The 18,837-nt window shown below is 53.2% G+C and overlaps 13 protein-coding genes across 13 annotated transcripts; 6 read left to right on the forward strand and 7 right to left on the reverse strand.

Moving 5' to 3' along the window:
* Positions 1-17: 17 nt before the first annotated feature.
* BCR37DRAFT_378194 (uncharacterized protein) lies at positions 18-482 on the forward strand (the record flags this gene model as incomplete). The annotated part of the gene is made up of 1 exon (XM_040868990.1): positions 18-482. The coding sequence occupies one exon, from the start codon at positions 18-20 to the stop codon at positions 480-482; it is 465 nt and encodes a 154-aa protein (XP_040726216.1).
* Positions 483-1,518: 1,036 nt separating this feature from the next.
* On the forward strand, positions 1,519-3,063 carry BCR37DRAFT_391805 (uncharacterized protein; the record flags this gene model as incomplete). The annotated part of the gene is made up of 3 exons (XM_040871049.1): positions 1,519-1,758; positions 2,346-2,415; positions 2,456-3,063. 3 exons carry the CDS (start codon positions 1,519-1,521, stop codon positions 3,061-3,063), a joined length of 918 nt encoding a protein of 305 aa, XP_040726217.1.
* Positions 3,064-3,635: 572 nt separating this feature from the next.
* On the reverse strand, positions 3,636-4,652 carry BCR37DRAFT_259716 (N-glycosylation protein-domain-containing protein). The gene is made up of 2 exons (XM_040866709.1): positions 4,051-4,652; positions 3,636-4,010 (listed from the first exon to the last, which is right to left on the reverse strand). Exons 1-2 carry the CDS (start codon positions 4,382-4,384, stop codon positions 3,763-3,765), a joined length of 582 nt encoding a protein of 193 aa, XP_040726218.1. The 5' UTR covers positions 4,385-4,652; the 3' UTR covers positions 3,636-3,762.
* Positions 4,430-6,519, forward strand: BCR37DRAFT_378197 (Sodium/hydrogen exchanger family-domain-containing protein). The gene has a single exon (XM_040868991.1). The coding sequence runs from the start codon at positions 4,922-4,924 to the stop codon at positions 6,194-6,196; it is 1,275 nt and encodes a 424-aa protein (XP_040726219.1). The 5' UTR covers positions 4,430-4,921; the 3' UTR covers positions 6,197-6,519.
* Positions 6,252-7,253, reverse strand: BCR37DRAFT_391808 (uncharacterized protein; the record flags this gene model as incomplete). The annotated part of the gene is made up of 3 exons (XM_040871050.1): positions 6,252-6,260; positions 6,320-6,696; positions 6,737-7,253. 3 exons carry the CDS (start codon positions 7,251-7,253, stop codon positions 6,252-6,254), a joined length of 903 nt encoding a protein of 300 aa, XP_040726220.1.
* A 73-nt stretch (positions 7,254-7,326) lies between these two features.
* Positions 7,327-8,340, forward strand: BCR37DRAFT_378199 (carbon-nitrogen hydrolase). The gene is made up of 3 exons (XM_040868992.1): positions 7,327-7,577; positions 7,615-7,920; positions 7,956-8,340. Exons 1-3 carry the CDS (start codon positions 7,400-7,402, stop codon positions 8,324-8,326), a joined length of 855 nt encoding a protein of 284 aa, XP_040726221.1. The 5' UTR covers positions 7,327-7,399; the 3' UTR covers positions 8,327-8,340.
* BCR37DRAFT_378201 (P-loop containing nucleoside triphosphate hydrolase protein) lies at positions 8,250-10,086 on the reverse strand. Its single transcript, XM_040868993.1, has 3 exons — positions 9,925-10,086; positions 9,800-9,875; positions 8,250-9,744 (listed from the first exon to the last, which is right to left on the reverse strand). The coding sequence occupies exons 1-3, from the start codon at positions 10,046-10,048 to the stop codon at positions 8,370-8,372; spliced, it is 1,575 nt and encodes a 524-aa protein (XP_040726222.1). The 5' UTR covers positions 10,049-10,086; the 3' UTR covers positions 8,250-8,369.
* Positions 10,087-10,277: 191 nt separating this feature from the next.
* Positions 10,278-11,577, reverse strand: BCR37DRAFT_378203 (uncharacterized protein; the record flags this gene model as incomplete). Its single annotated transcript, XM_040868994.1, has 1 exon — positions 10,278-11,577. A coding segment is annotated over exon 1 (1,258 nt), but the record flags the coding sequence as incomplete, so codon positions are not given.
* BCR37DRAFT_259734 (uncharacterized protein) lies at positions 11,378-13,849 on the reverse strand. The gene has a single exon (XM_040866710.1). The coding sequence runs from the start codon at positions 13,728-13,730 to the stop codon at positions 11,805-11,807; it is 1,926 nt and encodes a 641-aa protein (XP_040726224.1). The 5' UTR covers positions 13,731-13,849; the 3' UTR covers positions 11,378-11,804.
* A 15-nt stretch (positions 13,850-13,864) lies between these two features.
* BCR37DRAFT_378204 (uncharacterized protein) lies at positions 13,865-14,757 on the forward strand. The gene is made up of 2 exons (XM_040868995.1): positions 13,865-14,594; positions 14,639-14,757. The coding sequence occupies exon 1, from the start codon at positions 13,968-13,970 to the stop codon at positions 14,301-14,303; it is 336 nt and encodes a 111-aa protein (XP_040726225.1). The 5' UTR covers positions 13,865-13,967; the 3' UTR covers positions 14,304-14,594; positions 14,639-14,757.
* Positions 14,482-15,227, reverse strand: BCR37DRAFT_391811 (uncharacterized protein; the record flags this gene model as incomplete). The annotated part of the gene is made up of 2 exons (XM_040871051.1): positions 14,482-14,594; positions 14,639-15,227. The coding sequence occupies 2 exons, from the start codon at positions 15,225-15,227 to the stop codon at positions 14,482-14,484; spliced, it is 702 nt and encodes a 233-aa protein (XP_040726226.1).
* Positions 15,228-15,230: 3 nt separating this feature from the next.
* Positions 15,231-16,520, reverse strand: BCR37DRAFT_397622 (uncharacterized protein). The gene has a single exon (XM_040871734.1). It carries the CDS (start codon positions 16,494-16,496, stop codon positions 15,375-15,377), a length of 1,122 nt encoding a protein of 373 aa, XP_040726227.1. The 5' UTR covers positions 16,497-16,520; the 3' UTR covers positions 15,231-15,374.
* Positions 16,521-18,222: 1,702 nt separating this feature from the next.
* BCR37DRAFT_260033 (Molybdopterin biosynthesis MoaE) lies at positions 18,223-18,822 on the forward strand. The gene has a single exon (XM_040866711.1). It carries the CDS (start codon positions 18,352-18,354, stop codon positions 18,805-18,807), a length of 456 nt encoding a protein of 151 aa, XP_040726228.1. The 5' UTR covers positions 18,223-18,351; the 3' UTR covers positions 18,808-18,822.
* Positions 18,823-18,837: the final 15 nt, after the last annotated feature.

Below are 18,837 nucleotides of genomic sequence, written 5' to 3' on the forward strand. Positions count from 1 at the left end.
GCAGCGCTGAGATAGGGATGGCACCTGCGACACCAGCACCAAATGAGGCCGCAGTGGGAGCGCTGCGAACAATTCCTGTTGGGCCAGCAACCACGATGGGATTTGCACTGGAAGTGGCGGCAGCTTGTGACGCGAGCTTTGCGGCCTTTGCTCTTCGTTTTGAGAGCTTGTTCCTTTCGCGACGATCGGCCTTGAAAGTCTCCTCTTCACTGCTGGTACGGCGAGCTCGGGGCATTGAAAGAATAGAGCCTGTGACTGACGAGGTTACTGGTAATTGTTTTGTCGTGCAGCTCAACGATGCAAGAGTCAAAGACAAGTCGTCGGCGAGAGTGAGAACGAAATCGAGGGCGAAGGCCAAGTATATGGGAAGATTCATCGGGCAAGCTAGGCCTCAGCTGACCAAGGGGTCGAAATGCAAAATGCCCGTATCTACCAGACCGGGCCAGTCGAGGAATGGACTGACTGCGCATTCAGCAAGATGAGATGGCAGATGTGCCAAATTGTCATTCTCCTGGGAGCCATTTGCTTCTTGTTCGTCTTCTACTCGCGTTGTTCACGGCAAACTGAGCCTTGTGTGGGCCAGTGAATATTCCATTTCGGCCTTAGCGTACAGAGGTCAACAAGGTGCACAGTGCACATTGCACACCTCCTGCAGCGTCTGCCCTGGCCCCCGGCTCTAGTGCCATGTGATGGTAGACCGGCCACTGGACCCCCTTGGCTTCCGGGCTCGGCAAGGATTGGACTTGAGGCATCATGCGTCCCTGTGCGGATCACATAGGCATGAGACAGCATTGAGCAGGTGTAACCGTGTAAGCCGGATCCGCATGGGCTACAGGCCCGCATGGCCATCTTTATCGGCGTCGGCTGTCTTTGACAAGCGGATCCAAATTGTTTCAACAAACAAGTTGAAATAACCCAATTTCCTCGAGGGGGAACTCGGCGCAAGGCTGCAACCCAATTTCCTTTTCTCGGCTGCACGATGCACGTCATCACAGGAGGCTTAGATATTAATTTATTAATTTTCATCGGTCTGATCTTCAATCACATTGAGACTTTGCACAAGCTCCTGCAGATAGACTTGGCTGAGTTGGCGCATGACGCGTGTTCAGCGGCTTCCTCGATATCTTGCCTCAACTAGAGTCATCCCGCCCTCAATTTTGCGGAGTAACCCGAGGAATTTCGCCCAAGTTGACAAGCTATCCTGTGGTCCTTGTGTTTTGGCAGGGCAAGTTGGAATTCCTTGCTGCCACGTACATTAGCGTAACACGAATCATTACACAATACCAAGTTAGTAATACTAACGATGTCTGATAGTGTCTGACACCCAAAGCTGCGCTGGATCACCACCGATGGACTGGAGTGGCATTGTGGGACCAGTGGCAGGTGGGCAGTTAATCAGAGAATCAATGACCCAGTGGTGGCACTGGTGGGCCACGGCCCACGGGTGGTGGACTGAGGCTAGCGGGCTCGGCCCGGCACGGGGCCGGCAGTCGTCATATTAATTCACAGATTTAAGGAATGTCGCAAGAGCCCAATACGGCAGCGAGGACCAACAATTTGGGACTGAAATCCCTCAACCCTGGCCCTAAGAGCGCTAAAGATGTGCTGGCTGCTGCTGCTGATGTGCTTGCTGCTGCTGCTGCTGCTGATGTGCTTGCTGCTGCTGCTGCTGCTGATGTGCTTGCTGCTGCTGCTGCTGCTGATGTGCTTGCTGCTGCTGCTGCTGCTGCTGCTGCTGCTGTGCTTGCTGCTGCTGTGGTGTGCTGTGCTTGCTGCTGCTGTGGTGTGGTGTGCTGTGCTTGCTGCTGCTGCGCGGGCGGTGGGTGTGTACCAGCTTGATGCTGTAGCTACTGTTGTGCTTGCTGCTGCTGCGAGGCCGGCCTCCTCTTAATACATGTCTCGCAGGAAGCAGCAGCGCTCAGGGTTTAGGATACAACATGCCACACAAGAAGCAGCAGCGCAAGTAGCTGCAGGCAACGACCACAGGATGCTGGTACTAGCGCTGCTTCTTCTTGTGTGCCATGTTGTATGAGGAAGAAGAGGTGTTGGGGCAGTCGATTCCTTTTGTAGCATTCGAGAGCAGCACACTCAGCAATCGGTCCCAGCTTGTTATGGTCCTCTACTAGGCTCAATGGCACTGTTGTAACAGTATAGGAAGCAGCAAGTATCTATAGGTACGCGATCAATAGCTATCCTCGGAGCACGATGCGAGCATCCTTCCCAAGCGGAGTCTCTCGCAGTCACCGCAGCTGCAGCAGGGGCCAATTTTCAGGAGAAGCACAACGAATTTTCACCTCGCCAGCAGTAACGAGTTAACGACGCACTCTCAGCCTTGCTGCGCGTAGCTCTCCTCGCAACGACAAGCGGCCATTATGCTGCTCTCACACTCAGTTCCGTTTGCGCACCAGTACAAAAGTATGACCATTTCGTCATAGGGCTAAAGCTAATTGAGCAGTCGTGCAGCAATGCCTTGACGCCTTTGATGAGCGCGCCCCTGCTAGCGAACTTGAATACCAGTCCCAGCATCGCATGAAGCCAGTTTACAGTCATCAAAGTAGCAAAAGTATGGCTCTACCTAAAATGGACTCGTGGCCGGCTTCCTGCGCAACAGCAGAAGCTCTACACATGCATCACAGCTCGGCCATCTGGGACTCACGCGTACAGGCATCGGCCTTTGATCCTGGACCCTTGAGAATGCAGGACAATGGACGAGCCCGAACAGCAGGCGTCTCGGCAGAAATAGCAAGCGACAAACATCAGCACGACCAACCGGGCCAAGTGCCTGCTCGCAATAGGGCCGCAACAGTTGCAAGCGACAGTCTTTCCTCGATGCCGACAATGGCACTCTCGCGACGATCGCGACTCGCTCCGTTGCAGGCGCTCAATGGAGACGTGGTCGATCTGGACCAAGACGCCATTGTCCCTCGTCTCAGTCGACTGGACATGCGCGACAAACACACCTCTCATCCATCACCCATTGCGCGACCAGAAGGAAGCAAGAGTAGCTCTGACAAGGCTGCTGGTGGTGGTGCCAATGAAAGCCGAGATAACAACAAAGTTTGACATAGCTCACGAGACATCAACAAGCATGTTTGCGTCCGCAAGGTCGAAATCGTGTGTGCAGTAACGATGCATAGGGTGAGACTTATTTCAGTTTTACTTCTCGCCTTTGAGTATCCTTCAATAGAGAAGCGAAGCAAAGACAGACTTGCAGCATGCGAATCGCTAGGCGTTACACCTTGTGTGATCGTGTCGTCATGCACTCGTGTTGCCATAGACATTGCCAGCTTGAGCCTTGACGCTTGACATGCGACTTCAGTCTTGACTTTTGTTCCTCCGATTTGAGCGAGCGCTTACGCGAGGCTCGCTGCGATGTACACCTTGATTCGTCGCTTGCGTTGCGCACATTCATTCCTGCTGACCTACTGCGACACGATGCAAGACAAACGCAAGGCGCCTTCCACTCGCAATGATTGTAGAAAATGAATTCGTATTGCCCAGGGCGCATTGGCTAGAGAAGTCAATGAGCAGCCCAGCCTTCAAGATGAGCCTTTTCGCGGGCCAGACACGAGTTCCACGGCAAGCAAGATCTTTGCATTGGATCAGGCTTCTGTTCATGGTAGTAGCCATCAATGATGCCAAGTTGAATGCAGGTTGAGGAGGTGGTGGTGAAGCAATCGCTATCAGACTTGTGCCAGCAAGTCAACCAGGGACCTACATATCCATAGCACGGTTGCCACCTCAACTCATAGCATGTCCGAATCATAGAACGTTCCCGTATATAAGCATCAAGCACATGGTGATGAAGGAAGCCATGCCAACAGGCACGACACAGAATACGGCAATCTCAATCAAGTTGAGAGCTCTGCCGTCGCTTTGTGTTGCGGCAAGATTGGAGGTCAGCCAGTCTTGTACAATATAGGCTGCAGTCAGAACGAGTGAGAGCAGAATCCACACCGGCAAGTCTGATGAAGGCCTGCCGCTTGGTAGAGTCAAGGCCGTAGTCGAGACTGGTCATTAGCAATGGATATTTGCAAGCATGCCGCATACTGTAGTAGTTAAAGGCATTGAGAGATAGAAGCCGTATGATGGTCGCTCGCGGACCATAATGAAAGAGCCAGCGCAAAAGGAGACCGTCGGTAAAGGTGAAGGAGAGGTAGCAAGCAACAGATGCCCAGAGCATGGTTGCCGCAGTGCGCCAGAGAGGCACCTGCTGATGAGCGACGCCATGGCTGAGTATACCAAGCTGCAGAAGCTGAAGGGTCAGGTACTGCAGGCTGGCAAGGGTGCTTAGGAAGCGCGCAGCATAGAGCGGGATAGCATAGATGAGCGAAATGCCCAGGTTTTTGCAAAGCTGGCCGATGTTGTTGCCGAGCAGGCTCATTCGGCGGACCTGCGTGTGCTCATGTGCTCCCTGTCCTCCTAGATGTCCCTCTTCCTTCCTCCGTACCGCCTGATCCCTGGTGGTCGCGAGTTGTTGTAGCGATGATGTCGTTGATGCTCTGCGACGAAGAGTCTCTGCTCCAGCTGCTGGTCCTCACCACGCCCTTCCATACGCTCGCATCCTTACAGCTCATCTATTCCTGCCTTTTGACAAGGCGTCTATCGCATCCGAGGGCATGTCCTACGGGCTAGGTCCAGAGCTGGACCTCAGCGACTTCAACATCGTCTTGACCATCCTCGGCAGCTTTATCATCTGCCTTGGTCTTATATCTTTCGTTGTCAAGGAGCGCCTCTACATCAGCGACTCTCTCATCGCACTGCTTATCGGCGTAGCCCTTGGCCCGCTTGCTGCAGACTTTATACGACCAGAGAGCTATGGGTCTGTGGACGAGATAACACTCAACTTGACGCGCCTCGTCATTGGCGTGCAGCTTGTTCTTGCAGGCATACAGCTGCCGAGTCTCTACTGTATCCACAAATGGAAGTCGCTTGCGATGCTCGTCCTGCCCATCATGGCACTCAAGTGGATCATTGCAGCGCTCGTCATCTGGCTCGTCTTTCCCATGTCCTACCTCGAAGCGCTCGTGGTGGGCGCTTGCATCACCCCAACGTACGTCTCTCCTGCAAGAGACTTGCTAATCCTAGTGATCCTGTGCTTGCAAATGCCATTGTCAAGGGCCGATATGCCGAAAAGTATGTCGCGGAACACATCAGAGACATCATCAGTGCGGAAGCAGGGCTCAACGACGGCCTGGGCTACCCATTCCTCTTTCTTGCCGTCTATTCACTGAAGGAGCCTTCCAGAGCTGCCGTTGTTGCAGACTGGTTCGTTCACATCTGGTTCTACGAGATTATGCTTTCGATCGCATATGGCATCACCGTGGGCCTAATTGCTCGATACATGCTGAAATACGCTCTTGCGCGCAAATGGGTAGACAACGAGGCCTTCTTTAGTTTCTTTGTTGCGCTTTCGCTTTTCGTTATCGGTACATGTGGTATGCTCGGTACGGACGACCTCTTGGCCGCCTTTGCTGCCGGCAATGCTTTTTCTCTGCACGATTTCTACCGCGATCAGACTGCAGATGACACGCTTCAAACGTCGCTGGATATGCTACTCAATCTGGCAACCTTTGTCTGGATCGGCGCAACCATGCCCTGGGCGGAGATATCTCACCTTGACCCTGGATGGCGTATGATTGTCATGGCCATGGCGATTCTTGCATTTGGACGTATACCGCCAGTCCTTGCGCTATACAAGTTCATTCCGCAGATCAAGACCTTCAAGGAAGCCGGCTTTGTCGCATACTTTGGACCGGTCGGCGTTGGTGCCATCTTTTACGTTCAGATTGCCATCAAGTACTTCGAGAAGGATCCAACCTACGAAGTCCTGTCTGCGCACCTCAAGCCGATTGTCTACTCAATGGCCTTTGGTTGTATCTGCGTCTACGGCATTACTCTACCTGTGGTCCAGCTCAGTTCACGCTTGCAGCCGCACTTTGTCTCCCTCAGTCGATCCATCAGTCGCAGATATACGACAGACAGCAAGGTCGATCCAATTGCTCGTCTACCTACGTGGAAGGAACCAACAGACAGTGCAGATGACCTGGAAGCGGCTGGACCCAGTGCTGTACATATGGCGTCAACAGCACATGATGCAACCGTTGACGTGCCGCCGACACATACAATTCACCCTCATCACGAACATGATGCGACAGTGGAGACGCGTCCGTCACGCACCATTCAATTCCTATAGATTTTTAGCGGCAGCCACATTAGCATCATCATCTTTGACTTTGACTTCAGCTGCCTCAACTTTGCTCTTCTTTGCTGGCTCTTCCGAAGTAGCAGCCGCTCGTTTTGTGCCCTTCTTCCTGACCAGTGTTGAGAGATCTGTAGATGTCTGCATCGCCGCCACCAGGCTCTCCTTGAGGCTAGATTCGTCTGTGTTAAAGAGCTTAGCAATGTCTTCCTTCATGATGCGCTCAGGTGGCGCCTCAAGTTCGGCAAGCTTGACTTGTAACTCGTCGAGCATCTCCTTTTCGTCCTTCTTCTTACTCTCGTCGCCTTCCTCAGCCAGTCGTGCTTCGAAGCCTTCAATAGCAAGTCTCAATTGTTTGGCTGCCTCTGCACGGTTGCCGTCTCCAGGTGCGTACTCTTGCGCCAGTGCAAGCATGTAATGAGCGCTGCTGCACTCTCGAGAGTGAGCAGAAAACACGGCCTGCTTGTTGGTCAGTGCAGCAGTCAAGTCAAGTGCTGCCTGCGCAAAGTTCTCTGATGATTAGCAAGAGCATACAGGTAGGTGACTTGCCATTCTCGAGACCAATCTCGCCGAGCAGCTCAAAAGTGTCGCCGAGCTTTCTCTTGATGTCCTTTTCATCCTCTGCCGAGGACCCGGCTTGCTGCTTCTCGTACATGATTCTGACGGCGTCCAGTACCTCCCAAGCGTTTTGAAACTCATCTTCCTGGGCCCCTTCTTCCTGAGGGTTCTCCTCAGCTTCATCTTCTGGCTCGTCGCCGTCAAACGAAAACATGGGTCCTTTTGGCGCTGCATTTGGGGTCGCACCAACAGCAGGCTGACCTGGCTGCTTGTCATCTGTGCCGCCACCTCCAAGCACTTGTGAGCGTTCAATCGCCAGCTTGAACAGACATCGACCGTACAAGAACAGGATGTCTGCATTGCGCGGATCATCCTCGCCATTCACTTTTGCAACTTCCTCTGCTGCATCTGCATATTTGTCTGCTGCATCTGCAAAGTTCTTGAGGGCATAGAGCTTGTTGGCCTGTGCCACGAACGCATTGACGGCCTCCATCCTGTGCGTCTTGAGCTTTGTCGCGTCCAAGTTTGAGGTCGCGTCGAGGATTCCAAATTTCAAATTCGCGACTCGACGGCGAGCTGGAGAACAACTTGGTCTTACTACTGGCCAGAGCTCTATATATACAAAGGAACAGCTAGAAGATGTCTCTTGTACCTCGCTCATTTAAAGCTTTCCGTCTAGGTCTCATTCAGCTTGCTACAGGTGCAGACAAGGCACGCAACCTGCAAAATGCTGCCAGTAAAGTCAAGGAAGCCGTCCAGGGCAAAGCTCAAGTCGTTGTGCTGCCTGAGTGCTTCAACTCTCCTTATGGAACACAATGTAGGATCTTTCCTCCAAGTATGAAGCTCATCATTAGACTTCCCCGAGTACGCAGAGTCAATTGATCCGCCAGAGCAGAGTTATCTCGCGCTCGCCAAGATGGCCAAGGATAACGACGTCTACCTTGTAGGTGGCTCCATTCCAGAGAAGAAGGACGGTAAACTATACAACACATCTCTGTGCTTTGACCACAAAGGCGAGCTCATTGGCGTCCACAGAAAAGTACACCTCTTTGATATTGACGTCCCTGGCAAGATTCGCTTCCAAGAGAGCGACTGCTTGAGTCCAGGCGACAAGCTCACTGAGATCGACACGCCGTACGGTAAATTTGGTGTCGCCATCTGTAAGTCTCCCTCTTCCAACATCGCTGACGGGTAGGCTACGATGTACGATTCCCAGAGATGGCCATGGTCGCTGCTCGTAACGGGTGCTCAGCTTTCCTGTACCCCGGCGCCTTCAATCTCACTACGGGTCCGCTGCACTGGGAACTCCTCGGCAGGGCGCGTGCAGTCGATAACCAAATCTTTGTCGCTCTGTGCTCACCAGCAAGAGACATGTCTGCTTCCTACAACGCTTACGGTCACTCCATCATTGTCAATCCGAACGGTCAAGTCTTGGCAGAGGCTGGCACCAACGAGGAGATCATCTACGCAGACTGCGAACCACAAGCGATGGAAGACACACGAAAGTCGATTCCAGTCACGACGCAGCGTCGCTTTGACGTCTATGAAAATGTAGCAGACAAATAGGTAGAATCGTCAGCTTTGTATTCTATTCAAGATATCCTACGCTCTACTTTTGTTCCTTGGAAAGCTGCTCAGCCTTGGTGCGCACATCGGCAATATTGCCAACCATGTAGAAGGCAGCCTCGGGCAAGTCATCGCACTCACCGTCGAGGATCGACTTGAATGAGGCAATGGTGTCCTTGAGCGACACAAGCTTACCAGGGATGGAGGTGAAGACCTCAGCAACAGCGAAGGGCTGCGAAAGGAAACGCTGAATCTTACGTGCACGCTCGACAGTAAGCTTGTCTGCCTCGGAAAGCTCGTCCATACCGAGAATGGCGATAATGTCCTGAAGAGACTTGTACGACTGGAGGGTCTGCTGCACGTTGAGGGCAACCTTGTAGTGTTCCTCGCCAATGACACGGACGTCGAGGATACGCGACTTGGAGTCGAGAGGGTCAACAGCTGGGTAGATACCAATCTCAGCAATACCACGAGCCAACACAGTGGTAGCGTCAAGATGCGCAAAGGTGGTGGCAGGAGCAGGGTCAGTCAGATCGTCTGCGGGCACGTAGACGGCCTGCACGGAAGTGATAGAACCCTTCTTGGTGGTGGTAATACGCTCCTGGAGGGCACCCAAGTCGGTGGAGAGGGTAGCCTGGTATCCGACAGCGGAAGGAATACGACCGAGCAAAGCAGACACTTCGGAACCAGCCTGAGTGAAACGGAAAATGTTGTCAATGAACAGCAGCACATCCTGACCTTCCTCATCACGGAAGTACTCTGCGATGGTAAGACCGGTCAAGGCGACACGGGCACGAGCACCAGGGGGCTCGTTCATCTGGCCAAACACGAGGGCACACTTGGAGTCGCCGTCGAGCTTGATGACACCGGTGGCCTGCATTTCGTGGTAGAGATCGTTACCTTCACGGGTACGCTCACCGACACCGCAAAAGATGGAGTAACCTCCGTGGGCCTTGGCAATGTTGTTGATGAGCTCCTGAATGAAAACGGTCTTGCCGACACCGGCACCGCCAAAGAGTCCAATCTTTCCTCCACGAGCATAGGGCGCGAGCAAGTCGACGACCTTGATACCAGTCTCGAGCACCTGAGGTGTGGTGGATTGCTCAACAAACTCAGGTGGGTCTGCGTGGATAGGCATACGCTTGTCGGTCTTGACGGGACCACGCTCATCGACAGGCTCACCAATGACATTGAGAATACGACCAAGGGTAGCTGGGCCAACGGGCACGGTGATGGGAAGACCAGTGTCGACCACGGCGGCACCGCGGACAAGACCCTCGGTACCGTCCATGGCAATGGTTCGGACAGTGTTTTCACCGAGATGCTGGGCAACCTCAAGCACGAGACGACCTCCCTGGAAGTCCTGCACTTCTAGAGCGTTGAGAATAGGAGGAAGCGAGTCGGAGTCAAACTTGACACTAGCATCTAGTCAGCAAATTGATGTCTCAAGCGTGTCTGTTTGGGGTGACTTACTCGACGACGGCACCAATGACGGTCCTAACCTTTCCTGTGGATCCGGTGGACTTGGCCTCGGTAGCCATTGAACGCTCTAGGGACAGGTTAGCGTCTGTGATGCTTGACGGGCAAATGCAACATACGGTGGACAGCGGGTGCTGCTACTGCTGGGGAGATTGTCCTCTTTGAAGCAGCCAGGAGGCCATTGTGAGCCTTCTGGACTGCTGCGGCCCTGCGAGCTGCAACAGAGAGGGTCTTTCGGATCATGGTTGGATGGGATCTTGGGGATGGATCGATGCTGCTGCTGCTTCTGCTTCTTCCTTCCTTTCGCTCGCTCGGGAGGAAAAGGAGACAGCGAGCAACTCACGGGCGCAATCCACGACACGGGAATACGCAGTCACATGTAATGGGGTTAGGTATATACTTATGGCCGTTCCTGCAGCTCATCGATGCTCTCTTCTTATATCTATACATCTGCTTTCATGCTCATCCTATTTCATGCAAAATAACATCCATCTAGCTCACCCACGACAGCACACGCCCAAACGTCACCTTGAACACAGACAGCAGGATGAAGAACGCAAGGCACGGCAGCCAAAACAGCAGCATCATCCGGTCACACGGCTTCTGGAAGCGTTTCGCCTGTGCACGCTGCTGTGCTGGCGTCAAATCCACGATCCGGCTCTGCTGCCGGAGCGTCACCCGTTTGCTCGGCCACCAAGGACGTTTCCCCGGTGCAGTCACTGATGGCAGCACGGCACTCGATGCGCTGCCCGATGTCTCACCACAGTCCATCTCGTCCGCTTCTGCTACTCTTGCTTCCGCCTCGACCGTCTTGCCGCGGCTCGTCATCGCACCAAGCAGTGGAATCGCAGCAGTCGCCTCAGCGTATGTCGGCGGCGCACCGAGAGAAGAAACGAGATTGCCAAGCCAGGTGGCATCCGGCGATTCGGCATCCTTGCTTGGTGACAACGAAGGCAAATGCGGCATTGTTGGAAGCATCGCCTGGAATGCCATCAATGGAGGCATGCTCGACAGCTGCTGCATCTGCGCACTATTCTTGAAGCGTTCCTGCAGAGACTGTGCACCCGTCACTTTTTGTACCCAGGCCGGTGACGTGGCCGTCAAGAATGCCACCCAACTCTGTTGTAATTGTGCAATCTGCTGAGCAATCGTCTGGTGATCGCTCTTGCCATCTGCCGCTTCTTGCTCCTTTGACAAGGCTGCGAATTGCTTGAGGTCTTCGATTGTAGCAGACTCCGTGCCGAGATCCAGTTGGCTGATGCTGCTCCGCCGGCGTATTGGCTTGCCTAGTGCAGGCGATGCTGCTCGGCTTGAAGGCTGCGTTGCAACACCTTGAGCACGAACCACTCGGCCTCGTGTCACGTCCGAATTGCAATCAGACTCAGATGCGCTCCGGGAGGCGGTGTCAGAGGAAAGAGACACTGCATCATAGCTCGATGCCTGCGAGCCCACTGAATTGGATCGCGTTGAACGGCCGAGGCTCTGAGTCCAGCTCCATGGATCACACAGGGCAATCAGCTCATTGTTGTTCGTCATGGCAGCCAAGTCATACGCAGTCAAACCATCACTTGTTGAGAGTGCTGCATTGGTCTCTGGCCTCGATAGCAAGTCAGCAGCCACCTCATACTGGTCAAACATCGCCGCAAAGTGAAGCGCAGTGAATCCAGAACGGTCACGAACATTGCCATTGGCGCCGCGAACAAGCAATTCTTGCACAAAGTGATTGTAGCCTTTGGTACACGCTAGGTGAAGCATCGTATGACCACCCTTGTTGCGGTGTGAAAAGCGTGGCGACCGTGACGTAGGAATGAGGTCCAGCAATCCAAGGCACTTGATGAGTAAATCTTCCATATCCATCTCTTCATCCTCCTCGAGGCCCAGTGCCATTCTCAGCTGCTGCATCGGCAGATTGGCAATATGCTGACTAGCAGATTCTGACGGCATGCTGTTTTGACAAATGCGTAAAGCGACATCCTGTTGTTAGTTGAGAATTGAATGATTAGGCACATACCCTTGCAGTTTCGAGCTTGCCTGTTGATTTGAGACCAATGACTTGCAGAGCGAGTTCCATGAGTGCACGATCAGTGTCATCGAGATACGTGAATGGCTTGCCTGGGAAAGATGTCGGAACAAAGGCATTGTATGGGTGCTCGCGGAAAGTGACAGACACGACACCAGCAATGGATGAAGGTGGCAAAACGCAGACCATGGTTGTTGGGCTCCAGCAATGTGTCGGCACAGCAGCCACCTCGCCAAACATGCAGGTCAGGCCAGGGTAGAAGCCAGAGCCGAGGATGGTCACCTCAACACCGCCTTGCAGAGGCCCTTCAGCCGGGATCAGTCGGTTGATGGTAGGCACGTCAGATCCGAGTGCTCGGCCTTGATTTGCGAAATGTTGAGCAACGCCAGCTTGACGAGAAGCGCTGTCCATCAGGTATTCAAGGGTGCGGGTGCGCGGACTAAGTGAGATGCCGCGATCCATGGATTCGTCAATGCTGGCCTCCCACGTTTGAGACCGACTTGGTGAATGGACTTGAGCAACATCTGTCAACAACTCTCGCTCATCTTGCAAATTCATGAATTGCAACAGCGAATCCTGCGATTGAGTGCGGTGCAGCGATCGTGCTGTGGAGGGTGACACTGCACGCGATGTGCTAGCAGACATGGGCACAACAGGCAGAGGCTCACGTCGGAGGCCATTTTGCAACTCGTCCTTGGCCATGCGCGTCATGGAGAGCGAGCTCGGTACTTTTTGGATCTTCGGCGCCAAATTGGGTGCGATATTGACGGGATCTGCTTTACGCTTGCGGCTCGTGGCAGCAGAAGAGATGGAAGAGCGTCTTGACTGTGCCATCTGTGCAGAAGAAGCTTGTTGGGGTGATACATTGGCAGATGTATTCGCTTGGCTGGGTGGGCCTTCCTCGCCTGCTTTCGTTGGCACTGGTTTCGCGTTTCCAAGAGTCTTGTGATCGTCTGTGATGAGGACGAGCTCTGACGTCGTTGTAGCAAGGATACTGCTGGATGCATCTCGAAGCGTGATGATCATGCGAAAGCCAACCTTCTCCTTGTGGTGACGGCAGTAGCAAGTAACGCGAGTAGGCACAACAACTCGGCCATTCTCCATCTCAAGCAGCTCAGGGCAATTGAAGACGAGAATCTTCTTCTCTTCGTCTGCAAGGGGAATCTCCTGCGGCGGCACCACAGCAGTTTCTTGAATGCGGGCCTTGTGCTTGGCACTGTCCTTCTTGCGCTGTGCGCGTTTGCGCTCGCGGATGATGCAGCCATGACAGATCTGGACGTCCTCTTGAGTCTCGCCACTCTTGACAACGCGGGCATCCAGGAAGATGATTTTATGTGGGTCGATGGTGTCTGGTGTGTCGCGACGGTTTTTCAGCTTGAGCTTCTCCTTCGCCATACCCCATGCGGGCAACTTGAGCCACTGGAAGCGATCGCCCGTTGTCTTTTGGCTACCGTCCGGCATCAATTCAACAAGGTGCAGGCCCAGCTTGATTTGCGTCTCTACGCGCGACTTGTCTGGAATGCCAGTCAATTGTAGCTGATATACTGGTGCGGGCGCAGGAGTTGGTGGAAGGGCCAAGCGTACCACTGCCGGTACAAATGCCTTTGTATCACACAAGGATGCCTCAGCAGGGGCGGCGGTCATCTTATCGCCGGCGTCGGTGAGCACGGTGTCGAGAGAAGAGCGGTGGCCGTTATGATCGAGCGCAAAGAGGTCAGAATCTTCTGCCATGGAGTCGCTGTGGCTACTTGGTGAATCTTCCGACTCTGCTGGAGAGGGCTCTCCCTTGTATAGACGCGGCCGCAAGAGGGAGTCGCTGGAGAGTTCGCCAAAGAAGAGGTCGTCGCCGAGATCCCGCAGATATTCATTCATGGCCGGCGAACTCGGAGGCTTGCTTTGAAGCATGGCTGATGGTGTATCGAATGCAGAGAGGGGCAAAGGCCAGCGCGCGTCGAGGTGTGCGCACAGTAAAATGGCGCTGTAGCAGAGATAGACGGGCTTGTCGACTGGCGCCTGCTGCCTGCCTGCCTGCCTAGCAAAAACCCTGGAAGTGGGAAACGCGGGGGATACGAGCTGATGTAGCGAAAGAGCGCTGCTCGCGATTGATGAGAGGGCAGGGGACGCGGGCCTTGTGTGTTCTGTATGCGATTGAGTCTACGTCGCCTTGGTTGTGTGCAGGTTTGGTCTTTGGCCAGCAGCAGCAGCAGGATTTGGGGGACTTTGGGGGAGAAAACTCTAAACGGGCCAGCAAGAGATCTAGAGGGAAAGGAAGAAGGGCCTCCTGCTGCTGAGAAGAAGAAGGGAAGGGTGGTCAGGAGCTCAATGCCAGCTGAGCAAGGCCCAGGAAGGACCCAGACTGTGATGCTCCCCGTCAGTGTCAAAGTTAATCACAGCTGGCAGCTGCTGCAGCTGGCAAGAGAAGAGAGGAAAAGGACAAAGGGCCGATGTGTATGTGCAGAAGTGCCTGTCTATCTATAGTCATGCCTGTGCTGATGATAAGCAACGTTGTGTAGCCCGATGTCCCTACTCTGCCAGAACCCATACCACATGGTCTCATTGTGCTGCCCATCACGCCCAGCAAGGCAGCACCAGGTCGTGAGCTCGGGCCACACCTGAAAGCGGAATGAGAAGCTGCAACTGACAAATAGAAGCGAAGCTACCAAAGTGCAGCGACATCCTTGAGAGCAAGGAGACCTTGAGCCAGCTTCACCTGCTCCTTGTTTTTCGCATGATCAGCTTCAGTGAGTCTGTAACCGCTCTTCTCAAACACTGTTTGTTAGCCGTGTCTTATTTGCAGCAAGCACAAGACTCACCAGTCTCAGGTCTTAGCGTAGCGCGGCCTTGCTTGAAGATGTACTGCGAGAGCATCTGTGCCTTTGTCTCATTCTTGGCGCCGACAAAGCGTGTCGACAAGAAGAGCCACTTTTCGTCCCTAGTGTTAGCAGTGTCGCTCGTAGCAGGAGCGCCGTACCATGCCAAGATCTTGGTCTCGAGCGTATAGCTCTCGTACATGTCAATCTGCTTGCGAAACTGCGACGATACGCCGCCAAGCGCAACGTAGAGTTTAAAGTTGCCAATCATGAGCTGATCAAACATTTGCAAACAGAAGGATGTTCTCGCCATATCTGCATCTGCTGCGTACGTGCTGTTGGACTTGTGAAAGTTGAAGTCAATATCGCCGAGAGAGGCACGCGCTTGGTATGTCTTGGACGCCCACAGATCTCTGCTGTTGGTACTAGCCGCTATCCGGGACTTCTGCGCACCGCCCATCAGCTTGTAGGTGATTGTGTGCTTGATACACTGCCAGAAGAAGCGCAGATGCCATTGAAAGAAGGAGTGTTTGTAGTTGAGCAGATAAAGCAGGGCCGCCGTCCACTTGAGGACACTCCATGCACCAGCCATTGTCGATGGTCACACAGATGCTATGCGACTGATCACGCACACCTCGGGCCTCCTGAACAGGGTGTGTTTGCTGGCGACCTCAACGGCGCTCACAAAAATGGTCTCTTGTCGCTTTCGGACCCGGACACAGGACGAGCCGAGCGCACTTCAGATGGAGCTCAGGGAGTCACCGGCCAGCTCCAGGAGACGACGGGCCACTTGCATACTACCGTCTGGCACTGTTGTTCCAGGCACAAGCTGGCCTTTCTGCTCCATCCTGGAGATAGGTAAGGACCACTTTCCTTCCTCGTAATCAAATGCGCTCATCTCAGCCAGTTGGCCATGCTGCTTCATAAAAGACTTGAGACCAGCTTCCTCTGCAAACAAGGCCCTTTCGACCATGAGCAGCGGGGTCCCGAGTCCAACGCACTCGGACACAGTCCCATAGCCAAGCTTGCCAAGCACGAGGCTCGCAACATTGACAATATCTGGCGTGTAGTACGTGGAGGGAACATGATAAAAGTGCTCGAGTGTTGACCATGCATCGACACTGCTCAAGCAGATCCAGTCTTCAGGAAGTTGTGGAAGATGATCTGAATTACCGTTCAAATGACCTCCAAACTGGACATACAGGATCTGCTTGTTGCGCTCATCCACGGGAATGATGAGATCGTCCAAGACCTCGTTCCGTGACTTGCCTGAGGGAGTGCGGTAAACAAGGGGCACATCTTGGCAAGCAATACCATTTTCTTGCACAAAGGGCATGTCGATGTATCCTGGCAGTCTGAGGACCAGATCAATCCCTCGAGCATAGGTCTTTTTAAGGCGGTCGACGAGATCACACCGAGCTGTTTCGCCATGGACAAGCAGACCTTGAAAGATGCCGTCAAAGCTGAAATTGGAAAGCAAGACCTTTGGCTTGTCACGGTAATCCTCCCATGGAAAGGGACAAACTGCATCGCTGATAATCAGATCAGGGCTGCTCTTTGCAAGCTGCTCAAGGTGAGGACGACGAGATCCAGAGCCAGCAGCAGATTGTACGAATGCATCCAGAGCCCTCCAAGATGCATCACGATCTATTGTGTATGCATTCGACTGCACAATGCCTGAATCAACATCCAGGTCATAGAAAGTAAGCCTGTCTGAGGGAAAGAAGAGCTGTTGAGCAGGATGCCTTGTGACAATGTTGATTTCGAGCTGGGCATCAAGAGCCAAGAGGGATTTGCATACTTGAGCTACTCTCGTCGTATGACCATAGCCATGACTGGAGACATAGAATTGGATGAGCATTGGCTGTCCTGCAGCTGCATCAGTTGGTTGTCCGCTTCTCGCCCTGGACTTCAGATTTGTAGGCGAAATGTCGCGCAGACCTCAAACTACCAGCTCACTCCATTAACGGAAGCTCTCTTTCAAGTCAAGTGCTGTAATAGAACCTCTGAACAAGTCACACGCATCAATAAAAGAAGCTTGTGCTGTGCTAAGCGGCTCATTGAGCAAAATGGATCCCTTGGCTCTCCTAACGCCATCCGCTGAAGTCGAATGCACTTTCTCTACTTCTGAGCGTGTTCGAGGCGTCGTTCACTTCTTTGACCGTGCATTACGCATACTCGTCTTGACCTCTGGTCCTACAGAACACTATCGTCTCGTCAATACGGCGTGCATCCGAGAAGTGCGTCGCATAGAGGGTAGACCATCACAACTAGCTGCTGTCGCCGCCAAAGATGCATCTGTTAAGCAAGACTCTGCCAGTAAAGCAAAGCCTAGTGCCAATACATCACCAGCTGGCAGCAGAGCACCATCAGGAAAACGAATCGACGTGAAGCTACCGCAAAAGGGAGGCTGAATGGAAAAACAATGAAATGAAGCGGAAAGGTACAAAAAGCTGAATGACTTGGTGCTACGCTGGTGCCAGCTGTCCTCTATTAGGACAGCGTAAAGTATGTTACAGGTCTCTAGAAACCCCATGAAGGCAGATTCTCCTCGAGCACAATAGACCGTGCTTGTGAGCCTCCAAATTTGGATCCGCCATACCGTGAGCCTCCACCGTACCGTGATCCGCCATAACGCGACTTGTTGTAATTAGAGCGCGCATACTGCGACCCACTGACACTACCACGTTCAATAGCTTGGCTCGCCTTGAGGATGACAGACTTGACTGAACCTTCCACATTCTTTGGCTTGTCAAACTTCTCGCCAAGTAATGACAGTGCATAGCCCATTGCTAATACCTTCTTTGCATTATCGCTGACAAGTGGTCTTCCTGAAGGCGCTCTAGTCGGTGACGTTGATGCAGCGAAAGCCTTTTGCGGTGAAGCGGGGAGGACAGTCTTGGCCGGTGTCAACAACACACCATAATCGGGTAGCTCTTCCGTTTCTTCAATGATGCCAAGCGCTGCAATCTCGTCAATCGTCTCATCTCCTTCTTCACCATTGAAACTGCCGTAACCCTCATCTGATCTTGACGGAGACAGGGCCGATGCAGGATTGAGCAGTATCGGCGCATCGGCTTTTTGTGTAGTGGTCTTGTCGGCCTGTAGCTCATATACTGGCATCACCGCGACTTTGACCTGTGATTTTGACGCCTCATGGGCTTCCTCTTCGCCCTCGGACTCTGCCTCGAGCACCGTTGCGAGTTTTGGAGCATCATGTATTGCACGCGATCGAGAAGAATGTGTTGCTCCATCGCTGCTGAGACCCGCGTCTTCAAGCCTTCCACGCAGTCTCGAGAATTTGCTATTAAATGTCTCCACATGCTCGGACGTGAGGAGCTGAAACGCGTTGTAGGCCGGCCCGGAAAGAACATCGGCAGCTGCATCTGCCTGGTAACTCGCCAGGAGAGAGCGCAATTGGGAGAGCATCAACATGATTACGTGCGCATGCAGTCAATAAGCTAATCAGCTCTGCAGATGGGCCAATCGATGAGGCCGATGGGAAAGGCTTAAGATGTCTTGGTTGTGTAGCGGTGTTTTGAGGGGGAGGTTTGTTCCGTTGCCAGAAGTGAGAAAAGTTGAAACACCCGAGAAGGCAGCCATGAACTAGTCCTTGCTTGTCCATTATTGCTCCTGCTCACTAGAAGACTGCTGCTGCCGACTGACTACTGCACTGAAGCTTCTTCTTACTCTGCTGAATTATTATTCCCTGCAGCATGACAAATGTCCATGTGGGCTTGCAACACACGCCCCTTGATCTCACTCATATCGTCAATCTCGTCCGCAGTGATGCTGCAGGCGCCATTGTCACCTTTTCAGGGACCACGAGAAACCACTTTGCTGGGAAGGAAGTCCTTCATCTAGACTATGAGGCCTATGGTAAAATGGCTCTGGTCAGCCTCAGACAGATCTGCGAGGATGCCATGCAACGATTTAGTCTGCGAGGCGCCGCTTGCTTCCACCGCCTCGGCCGTGTTTCAGTTGGCGAAGAGAGCATCATGATTGCCGTTAGCAGCGATCATCGGAAAGCAGCCTGGGAAGCAGGAGAGTACATTCTGGACGAGGCAAAACGGCAGACCGAAGTGTGGAAGCGTGAAACGTTCAAGGAAGAAACAGGTCTGGCAAAAGTATGGAAGGCCAATGAAGAATTCTCAAGAGCACCAAAATCTTGATAACAAGGCTCTTGAGCGTAGCATGCTTGA

This window comes from Protomyces lactucae-debilis, assembly GCF_002105105.1.
Source record: "Protomyces lactucae-debilis strain 12-1054 chromosome Unknown BCR37scaffold_6, whole genome shotgun sequence".
Taxonomy (NCBI): domain Eukaryota; kingdom Fungi; phylum Ascomycota; class Taphrinomycetes; order Taphrinales; family Protomycetaceae; genus Protomyces; species Protomyces lactucae-debilis.